The sequence below is a fragment of the Bidens hawaiensis genome, unplaced genomic scaffold, assembly GCF_021521415.1.
Source record: "Bidens hawaiensis isolate Kalapana, Puna unplaced genomic scaffold, B.hawaiensis_p1.1 tig00026422_1, whole genome shotgun sequence".
In the NCBI taxonomy this organism is placed as follows: domain Eukaryota; kingdom Viridiplantae; phylum Streptophyta; class Magnoliopsida; order Asterales; family Asteraceae; genus Bidens; species Bidens hawaiensis.
Genome location: NW_027505071.1, coordinates 52,281 through 62,978, shown reverse-complemented (window position 1 = coordinate 62,978; position 10,698 = coordinate 52,281). Strand labels below are relative to the sequence as shown.

Here is a 10,698-nt window from a genome sequence, read left to right as displayed (position 1 = left end):
GTGCTGCAACAATGAGTCGGTAAAACTCGGGCGTTGGTAAAACCTAAGTGTTCCCAAACGTTGTGACTGTGAGTCGACACAAATTCGGTCGGTTTCGGCTACGTTTGTTACGATACTGGAAGTAAAAAAGGTTGGTAAAACCCGAACGTCAGTAAAAACCTAAGGTTGTCCATCCTGGGCATTTCATCGGTGAGTTGAAGCGAATAACCGTTTAATTATCAAATTTGAAAAAAAAAAAAAAAAGAAACCAAAACTATGTGGACCACTTTGGTGCCGCCACTTAGCCCAATAAAGGCTTAGCGGCAACAAAGTTGTTAATTGTATATATGTATAATTAGTATATCATATGTATATGAATAATATACAAGACTTATAACAGAAGACAAATCAAGACATCTAATTCTGAACAGGAATGAAATTTGATTAACCAACAACACAACTATAATGGTATGAGATATAAATGCAGTTCATATAACATACAAAAATTCAATATTAGTTAAAAGAAACATATTCTAAAAAACTAGCCAATCATACAAAGTCGTTTTACCGTCTTCTTCATATTCTCGTTACGACAGATACGCGATGAACTTGACTGAACTCACCTCTACACTGTTTCCTTCTATCTTTCTTTATCAGTCTATCTTCACAGATGAATATATTTTGCGGACAAACCACAAGCACGCATAGAACCCGATGGTACCCGTCAACACAAAGAAAGCATAAGAAGCAATCAACATGTACCCAAAGTACAGAACACCCGAAACAAACTTAGTGATTTCCAATTTGGTGAAATAGTAGAAAATCGAGTAGAGGAAAAGATACAGCGCGGATGAGCCAGCTGTCAAATAAGCCCGCCACCACCAATGGTAGTCTTCACTACATAACTGGAAGTAACAGAGCACAACCGTTATCTCTGCGCACGTGATGATCAGTATCACAAACATGATGAAAAGAAACCCGAAGATGTAATAAAACTGGTTCAGCCATATGGAGGTTAAGATGAAGAACAACTCAATGAACACCGCCCCAAAAGGAAGAATTCCACCGATCAGAATCGAGAACACGGGTTTCATGTACCAAGCTTGCTCGGGTACTTGTCTCGGGATTTTGTTGGTTTTCACGGGATCTTCGATTGCGGGTTTCTTGAAACCCAAGTAACTGCCCACGAAGACTAACGGGACGGATATCCCGAACCATAAACAAACGAGAGCAATCATGGTTCCAAACGGTACGGCTCCGGACGATTTCTCTCCCCAAATTAGTGCATTCAAAACGAAGAAAATTGCAAATAAAATACCGGGAAACATAAATGATGTTTTCAACGTGTTCTTTTTCCACTCGGTTCCTTTGAACATTTTGTATATTCGTGCAGAAGCATAACCGCCAAATAGTCCCATGAACACCCATAAAAGAACCATGGCGGTCATAAGGCCTCCACGGTTGGATGGTGATAAGAACCCTAGAGATGCAAATATCATGGTCACAAGTGTCATTCCGAAAAGCTGTACACCTGTCCCGACATAAACCGAGAGTAATCCAAAATATTCTGGAGCTCGGAAGATGTCTCCATGAACAAGTTTCCAACCTGTTTCTTCTTGAGCTTCATCTTGTGTGTCTAACTGATTATAGTTTGCAATATCTCTGTAAAGTGTTCTCATCATGATCATAGCTACCATTCCTGACAGAAATAGGACTATCATTAACGAGTTTATAATTGAAAACCAATGGATTTGATCATCGTTCATGAGAAGATACGTGTCCCAGCGTGATGCCCATTTGATTTCACTCTCCTGTAAAAGTTTGAAAAGATGTGAAATATGGTTACGGGCATTTGTAAATTGTAGTTATAATTGTATAGCTAAGAATAGGCCTGTAAATGAACCAATCGTCTAGTATATTGTTCATGAACCTTTCAACGGGAAGTTCGTTAATGTTCTCATTTATTTAATAAGCAAGCTGAACAATTTTTTTGTTCATTTAGTTAAACGAACGAACATGAACACACATCTCGTACATTCATTTATGTTTGTGAACATTCGCTTACGTTCGTTCGTTTACGTCCATATATGTTCATAGTTTACGTATGTTACGAACTTTTTAGACCCAACACCTTGTTAACAATTCCTTTTTAAATGTTTTAGCTCAGTTATATTCATTCATCTATGTGTAGATACGTTCGTTCGTTTACGCTCATGGACTGTTTGTTTATACTGTAGAGGAACGAACATAAACAAATACGGACACATTCAAATTCTCAAGAACAAACTCATACGAGAAAACCACGTTCGTTAAATTGTTCATGTAATCATGTTCAATCGTTCGTTCAGTTGACATTAAACGAAAAATGAACGAACACGAACATGCTCTGTTCATGTTTGTTTGGTTCGTTTACGGGCCTATGTGAGAACAAGTGGCGAGATTTTATTGAAATTTACCTTGAAAGTAACATCATATGAGAAAACCACCTCTTTATCTGTATCAACTTCTTGAGGTACAGAGCTTCCTTGAACTATGTTTTTGGTATTTTGGTTGCAAGTCGTGAGTTGTGGGTTCTTTTCATCCCAGTCTTTATACTCGTGATTGATACTGTTTATAAAGACAGTTAAAATAATATTAACATTTTAAGATAGGAAAACCAGAAATGAAAAGAAATTTACAAAATTACCTGTTCGGAGTAACTTCAAACCCAACAATTCGAGCAGCATCGGTCTCAGGATCCCTATGATACATGACTCTAAAGCTGAGATGATTGTTGATGAAGTATTTTTCCTCTTTGCTCTAAAGAAGTTAATGAGAAATTAATTCATGGTACTCCTGAACAAACAAAAAAACAATTATATATTTTTTTTTATTAAACTTACCCCGGCATAATTTCCTTTAAAACCGACACGAAAACCGTGCTCGTAAGTGGTTGACTGAACACCATCTCGTCTTTGTCTGCGAACCGCAACTGGGAGATTATCCAAAATCCTGCACCAAGTACAAATCAAACAATGTTAACCGGGTCTCCAAAGAGAAAAACATTGAAGTTTTTGTGTGATGAAAAGGTTTACAGGGGATAATAGAGTTATATACATGTTAATTCGATACTCATCATCAATGCTTTCTTTAAACTTTTTTGCAGATCCAGCATCAAGTTTTACCCGACAACTGGCTTTGCATGGTTGTTCCTCTCCCATAGAGAACTAAAACATATGCCAGAAACTTATAATTATAACATACACGAGTAAGAGTAATGTTGGATAATATAACAGTGGTCACTTTGATCTCACCGTGTAGACTGAATTCTCAATGCGGTCACCTCTTAGCACCTCCCCCAAATTTTCAGCACTGTTTTGAATCTGCTTAGGCTTACAATAGTTCAAGTAATAGAACTCATAAGGAAGTTGTGTTTTTGTGGAAGAGAGCTTGTTGACTTTGACTTGAAGAGGATCACCCTAGTCAAAAGATTAGCAATTTTGTTTAATAAGTAACCACAGATTATCAATCTTACTGGAGAAAAAAATACCACAAGACAATTGACAGTTAAGATAATAGAAAACAAGTTTAGAAATACTAAAATACATATAATTCAAGCACCTAGCTGGTTAAACGCCAGATCACAAAAGTTCCAATGGGTGACCAAGATAACTGGAGCTTAGAATCACAAGTTATGATCGTTTATACGATGCAAACAAAAAACATGCTAGATTGTTAACAACCTAATATATTTACCCCTATTTGTAATCCCTAACGCCATCAGGTCAATCAAATCTGGAAATGAGATGGTGAATTAAAAATCTGTGTTGACTAACCAGGACTCACTAAACTGTTTTTAACCATCAATTACGAGTTAACTGATCTGTGCTTCACAATAAGTGACTAACACATGCCACAGTACAGATGCAACGACCCTAGAATCCTAAAAAAAACAAAAGTATCAATTCAGGCATGCTACAAACTATATAATGAACATCTACAAGTTATTAATTCTTCCATCAATAACATGAATATGGCATCAGGCATGCAACTAGCACATTAACAAAAACATTCTTCAACATTACGCAAACTAGAGTCAGCTAATTAGATCTACAGGTAGAAACCCACCGTACTATACAGATCCACAAAGTAAACAATTTACAACTGATTCTGAACTTCAATTTAAACCTCAAACCTATATTTAAGCTCGATTTGAACAAATCATATGTAAAATGAGATTCTGAAGTAAAATCATCGAACCATAGGGGGTTAAACGCATACATAAACCATACTACATCAGGAACAAACGCCACTGCTATATAATCAACATGTTACAAATTATATAATAAACATCTATTAGTTCTTAATTCTTCTGTCAATAACATAAATCTGGCATCATGCAAGAGACTAGCACATTCTCACATTTTACACAAACTAGAGTCAACAAATCAGATCTACCAACACAGACTCACCGTACGTTACAGATGCGAAATGTAAACAATTCACAAACCGCACATAAACTTCAGTTTAAACCTAAAACCCTAGATTCAAGCTCAATTTGTACAAATCAGACACTAAACTAAAATTAACGATTCCTACACACTAAACACACATATAACCGCCGATTGAAGCTACATAATCCATACTAAATCAGAAAAAAAACGCTACTGCTACATAATAAACATCTCCAAGTCTTTTAACTCATCTATCAATAACATAAATCTAATCATTCTTCAACATTACACAAACTAAAGTCAACTAATTAGATCTACAGGCACAAACTCATCGTACACTACAGATCCACAATCTAAACAACTTCGAAACTACATATGCACTTCAATTTAAACCTAAAACCCTAGATTCAAGCTCAATGTATACTAATCAAACACTAAACTTAAATCAACAAATCCTACACACTAAACACACATATAACCACCGATTTGAGCTACATAATCCATACTAATTCAAAAACCAAACGCTAACTGCTAGATCTAAACAGTAATGTACGTACTCGTGAAAAATCACGCGGAGCAACACCGGGAAGATAGAATGATTCAGCTGATGCGATGAAGAAGACGATTGCGATAACCGTCAGTAACCGATTGGACCTCCGTTGTTCCATTTTTGAGATCTCGATGGATCGAGTGATGAGAGGCAGAACGAGTTCGTGTTTCGTGTGTTGTGAAGAAGTTATTAATAATAATAATAATAATAATAATAATATTATTATAGAGGTGATTATTATTCGAAGTTCACTCCTCTTTTTGCTATGGCCAGTTTTAGTATGTTGTGACAGTTGGCTCTTGAAATATTTATAATTGGCGGTTTTGGTTTAATAGTTTGTTTTATTGCGTTTTCGTGTCGGTTGACAGGTTTTGGGTTTGCGGGTTGATTTATTTTACACGAAATGACTCGTATTTTTATTTATGTAAAAACTAGGAATTTACCCGGTGCATTACGCCGGATAGGTCGGTAAAATCTGAGTGGTCGGTAAAACTCAAGCGTTGTCGGTCTCAAGCGTTGAGATGATAAGTCGACGTAAATTCAGTCGGCTTCTTAGGATACCGGAACTAAAAACAAAAATGGCAGTTGGTCGGTTTTTGTTACGGTGATACTGGAACTAAAACAAAGGCAGTGACTTTACGCGAATTTGGTCGGTTTCTTTCTCGTTCGTTACAGTACCGGAACTAAAAAAAATAAAAAATAAAAATTGGCATTTGGTCGGTTTTCGTTACGTTCGTTATGGTACTGGAATTAAATCAAAATGACCAAATGGCATCAAAACCCTAGCATTGTCAGTCCCAGACGTTGATCAGTGAGTTTACACGAATTCAATCTGTTTCTGTTACGTAAACAAAAAACTGACGTTAGGTCGGTTCTCGTTACGTTCTACCAATACTAAAAAAGAAAATCAAAATGGTATGGACAACTTTGGTGCTGCCACTTGGTTAGCGGCGCCAAACTTTTCTTTTATATATATATATATATATATATATATATATATATATATATATATAATATCAACCCTAACCTGTTTGTACAAACTTAAAGGCGTGTAGCACAGATATGATTGTTTAACTTGGTTGTCTAAACATGTCAAGTGGATTGTTGGATTGACGGGGGTGGTAATAAAGTTGTATATGTATTAATCGGGTTGGTGAGTTATTGAAGTTTCCGTCACGAGTCAAATCATGGTAGATATTTCACAAGTATTGACTATGGGCACAGTTAACAAGCCGAATCACTGCATACAGATTACAAACCACTTATAGCATCATCATTCGTTAGTGAGAAGGGATTTCTTTATGTGACCACAAGATAAGTATATGTTTGAGAGAATTGAAATTATAAGAGAATGTAACTTTATAATTCAATCGTTGTCCAGTTTTTATACCGGACGTTGCAATATTTTTTTTTTGTCATAGAGCAATGGAATATTATGTGGTTCATGATTACAGGTATAATCGTCAAGTCATCATGATTATGGTAACTGTTAGAGAAGTAATAAATGGTCCCACATAGGTGAAAAAACATGGGATAAACCTGACACAATCATGCACCATATGGACAGATACCATGGGCTAGACTTGATTTAATGTATTTGGTATCATGTCTTTTAAGGGAGTGTTTGGGATTGCTTATTTTCAACAACTTATAACTTATAAACTTATTGAAAACTAATAAGGTGTTTGGGATTGTTTATATTGTGAGAGGAAAAGTTACATAAGTTACACTTTTATAACTTATTAACTTAATAAAAAGTTATAAGAAGGCAAAATAAGGAATCCCAAACACCCCCTAAAACCACATCATTCAACATCGTTATCAGTTCACCTTCACTAAAATACTATCTTTGACCGATAATATTGTCGTATATGCATATGAATATAAATCATATTTTTCGAATGCGTCATTTTCAGCATCCTAAAATGCTTAGAAGTTGATTTTTTTGTTTCAGTTTTTATATATAAAAATAAATAAGGACGAGATAAGACGAAAACAATCTAGGAAAACTGATGGTTATGGAGATTTAAAAAATTTGACTAATATTACATGTTCATAAATGGTTGAAGGACTACTTTTGAAACTTATCAATTTGTCAATACTCTTTTTGCTATCTGCCTATTTTGAGCACCGACATGGAGTTACCATCTCGAGGTATATAGTCAGGGTTGAATCAAAGTCAAAATGTATAACACCGTTAAAGTTATATAACTAATAAATCTAAGGTACAAAGGTTAATAAATATGAGTTGGGAGTTGTAAGTGGATTATGATCAACTTGTAAAGCGATTGTATAGGTCGTGTACAGAGCTGAAAATTATATTATACTGTATTAGATTACATCATATCATATTATGAGTATTATGGATGAATCAAATAGAATTGTAAAAATGTGCGGGATTAAGGCACAGTGATGTAACGACATGTTTTCTCTTTTCAAAATGGGGTGAACGCAGTGGACGGGTAGTTTATAATTACTCAGGTTAACAGTTTATATTTTATATATTAAAGAGTTTTTACTCGTAGGTGATAGTTATCAAATGTTCGTCACCGCGTAATTATACCATTGTTAATATTGGGTGATAAGTTTCAACATTTTGGGACGTGATTATTTTGGTAGTGAATGCATATTTATTCAATGTTATAGAGTTGTTTGCTAGATGGTGTACGTCAAGTGAATGGATATTTTGTCTGTTACATCATTACTCATTGTTTATTAGAGCTATGAAAGTCCATTCAATATTGGTTTATGTGTGTGATTCTCTCACTCTATACTACTATCAAAGATAGATGACAAATCACAAAAAAGAAATGGTTTCAAATTAACATAATTGTTCATCAATCCTATCAACTTCACCGTTAATATCATGGTCACTTTCACCGCCATCGATAACTGAATCGCTACAATTACCGTTATCATCTTGACCATCAACATTTTCAAGAACACAATAGTTAGTTAGTCAACATACACTGATCGAAAATAGATCACGATCTTCCAATCAATTTTAAGTACATACCCCAAACCGTATATTCATATACCTATTGTTTTAAATGAAATCTTTAAAAGGCTTTTTTTTACCGTTTTTTCTCTCAACAACTATAAGTGATTATCTTTCATGCACAACGCACAATTGCTCACTATAATGTTATAATTTAAAGTAGTTGAATATCGAACACGTCCTAAAGAAAAAAAAAATGGTTTTATTCTAGTGGTTAACCGTTAACCTTTCGAGTTAGATAAGGGGTCTCCATAGTGTGTAATCCTCTCCAACCAATATCAATATTATATCTTGTAAATTATTATACTGCAATCAAACTTCTACAAGAAAAAACTAAAAAATAAAACCAACGATAAATCCAATCCAACTTTACAATAAAATAAAAAAAACTAAAACATTTTCATTTTCATATTATTTGAAGCTTCAAAAACAACATAGATTTCTAAGTAGTCATAATACCATCACTTAAAGACACCTTGTTATCATTTAACTTCTTTTTGTGACAATTACATGGAGCTCAGCTCGTTTTGACTTACAAGGGCTCGTAGTTTTTCCAAGCTCGAGCTCAACTCATTTATTTCTAATTTCTATACATGTTTATTTTGACTCAAGTTCGTGTAGTACCTTAAATGAGCCAAAGCTTTGCTCAAGTTCGGTTGTGCAATGTGAAATTAATACATTAAGTCCAAAAGAGGTAAAGGTTAAAAATACACAAGACTTTTTAGACTCGACGGGTCTAAACGAGCTTCCCATACAAAGTTCGAGCTCGATAACTAAATGAGCTTTATTTGAGACTAAACTCGGCTCGTTTCGAGCATTTTATCGATCCAAACTCTAGTAGCTCGAAAGCGGCTAGGCTCGTTTGCACCCCTAATTAAAAGTTTAATACTTTCAGTTTGCTGCTGTTGTCAATAGTGAAATACTCAAAACAAGAATTATGCAGATAAAAACATCCTTAAATACTACTTACTAGTAAGGTGTTCAATCAGGATAAATAATAACACAATGTTCAATTAAATCGAGAATCGAAATCGATTCGTTTATGAGCTACAGCTCACAAATAAACCGGTCCGTTTTAACAGATGGAAAACCACAAAAAACTTTAAGCTGAACCTAACAATTTTAAACAAGTTATGTATTCAATGCGCTTAACACTTAAATCATGTATTACAATAATCTCATTATTTTTAACAATTCAACCGAAACAAATGTTCAAGTAACTAACAACCGCTCCCAACATAACCATTACAAGCACGAAAACAACAAATCAAAACATACCTTAGTTTGGTGAAAGGAAACACGACGGTCAAGTGGTCAAGCACCGGCTGAGCGTGTCTGCCGCCTCAACTCCTCATCAGCATTTCTCAAAAACTGATCCCACCCGCTTCCTTCACTCGTATCCAAATAATCATAAGGAACCGCGGTCTTCAAACCCGGTCTAACCCCACATTGACTCTCCACAATCCTCAACTCCGGTTCACCCAACCCCTCGGATTCCAATTCCGCCCATGTAAACAACAACGGTAATGTAACCTCACACCACGGATTAAAGTCAATAAGCTTCACTTCATCGTCCGTCCTCACATAGACATCAAACGTATAGCTCTCCGACTCAAATACATCACTCACCTTTTTAGTATAAAAATCTTTGATTAACAACTCAAGAACGGGCTTTTTCTCCATCAATACCGGGTAAAACCCGGTGACTTCTCGTTGAGAGATTCCGACTAAAACACGGTTACGTATAAAGACACGAAACTCCATTTCCGGGTGTAGGGTCGGGTACCATTTTCGAAGAGCTAGGAAGAAACGAGAGGGCCGGCGGGTATTACAATCGGTACACGAATCATAAGCGTGACAGAGGTCGTGAACCAAAGAGTCGGATGATTTAAGCAAAAGTGTGAGTTCACTAAACGAGGTGCATTTAAGGCTCGCGTTCGGGCTGATCCACGCGGAGTCTTTAGGTGAGCTCCAGTTGAGTTTGGGGAAAACCGCCCCGCCTAGGGTTTGGATTGACTCGTTGACTTTTGACTCAAGGTCTGGGAAAGACGGTGGTGGGGGTGGGGGTTGTTGTTCGGATTCGTCATCGGATGATAGTATTGTGTAGTCTTCTTCTTCTTTGGGTCGGTGAATTCGGTTGGGTAACGCATCGGTGTCGGATATGGAAAGTGGAAGTACGAACGGGCCGGAATCGTCTAGAAGGTAGTTGATGAAGGGTTCCGGAAGCTCATGGATCACGGTTTTAATGGTTGTGGATTTGAACTTTGGGTACCATTCTTGAATTTGACATGTGTTTACTTCTTCTTCCTTCATTGGATGTTTAAAGAACTAGAATTGACCGGTCAAATCTGCGGAAAAAAAAGCTAAAACATTAGTGTTTGTTATCTTTAATCAAAAACTTGAATTTTCGTGTTATGGTCCTTATGGACATCAAAAATGGTTTGATAATTTTCTTCTAAATATTTATTCTTTCATGATCCCTAAAATTGAAAAATTAAAATTCAAACCAAACAAACATTCTGGCTAGGTCTGTAAACGAACCGAACGAACACAAACAGAGACATGTTCATGTTCGTTCATTTAGCTTTAACCAAACACGAACATGAGCACGGACAGTTAATCGAACAAATATTTGTGCTCATGTCGTTTGTAAAAAAAACAGGCGTGTTCGTGTTCATTCATTTAGGTTCTAAACGAACGATTCACACACGTAAACAGACATAATTAAACAGCCATAA

At 35.8% G+C, this 10,698-nt stretch overlaps 2 protein-coding genes across 2 annotated transcripts; both read right to left on the bottom strand.

Moving 5' to 3' along the window:
• Positions 1–418: 418 nt before the first annotated feature.
• LOC143610466 (transmembrane 9 superfamily member 7-like) lies at positions 419–5,160 on the bottom strand. Its single transcript, XM_077084942.1, has 7 exons — positions 4,970–5,160; positions 3,273–3,437; positions 3,076–3,185; positions 2,862–2,970; positions 2,666–2,778; positions 2,436–2,586; positions 419–1,790 (listed from the first exon to the last, which is right to left on the bottom strand). The coding sequence occupies exons 1-7, from the start codon at positions 5,078–5,080 to the stop codon at positions 633–635; spliced, it is 1,917 nt and encodes a 638-aa protein (XP_076941057.1). The 5' UTR covers positions 5,081–5,160; the 3' UTR covers positions 419–632.
• Positions 5,161–8,909: 3,749 nt separating this feature from the next.
• Positions 8,910–10,304, bottom strand: LOC143610467 (uncharacterized). The gene has a single exon (XM_077084943.1). The coding sequence runs from the start codon at positions 10,271–10,273 to the stop codon at positions 9,275–9,277; it is 999 nt and encodes a 332-aa protein (XP_076941058.1). The 5' UTR covers positions 10,274–10,304; the 3' UTR covers positions 8,910–9,274.
• Between the last annotated feature and the right edge of the window lie 394 nt (positions 10,305–10,698).

What these genes read in the sequence shown, in the direction of transcription:
- LOC143610467 (XM_077084943.1), bottom strand. Translation starts at nt 10,273, where the DNA reads ATGAAGGAAGAAGAAGTAAACACATGTCAAATTCAAGAATGGTACCCA.
- LOC143610466 (XM_077084942.1), bottom strand. Translation starts at nt 5,080, where the DNA reads ATGGAACAACGGAGGTCCAATCGGTTACTGACGGTTATCGCAATCGTC. An exon ending in GATGAGTATCGAATTAACAT is followed by an intron (nt 2,971 to 3,075) that starts GTATATAACTCT and finishes TACTTGGTGCAG; the next exon opens with GATTTTGGATAATCTCCCAG. An exon ending in TTAAAGGAAATTATGCCGGG is followed by an intron (nt 2,779 to 2,861) that starts GTAAGTTTAATA and finishes TAACTTCTTTAG; the next exon opens with AGCAAAGAGGAAAAATACTT.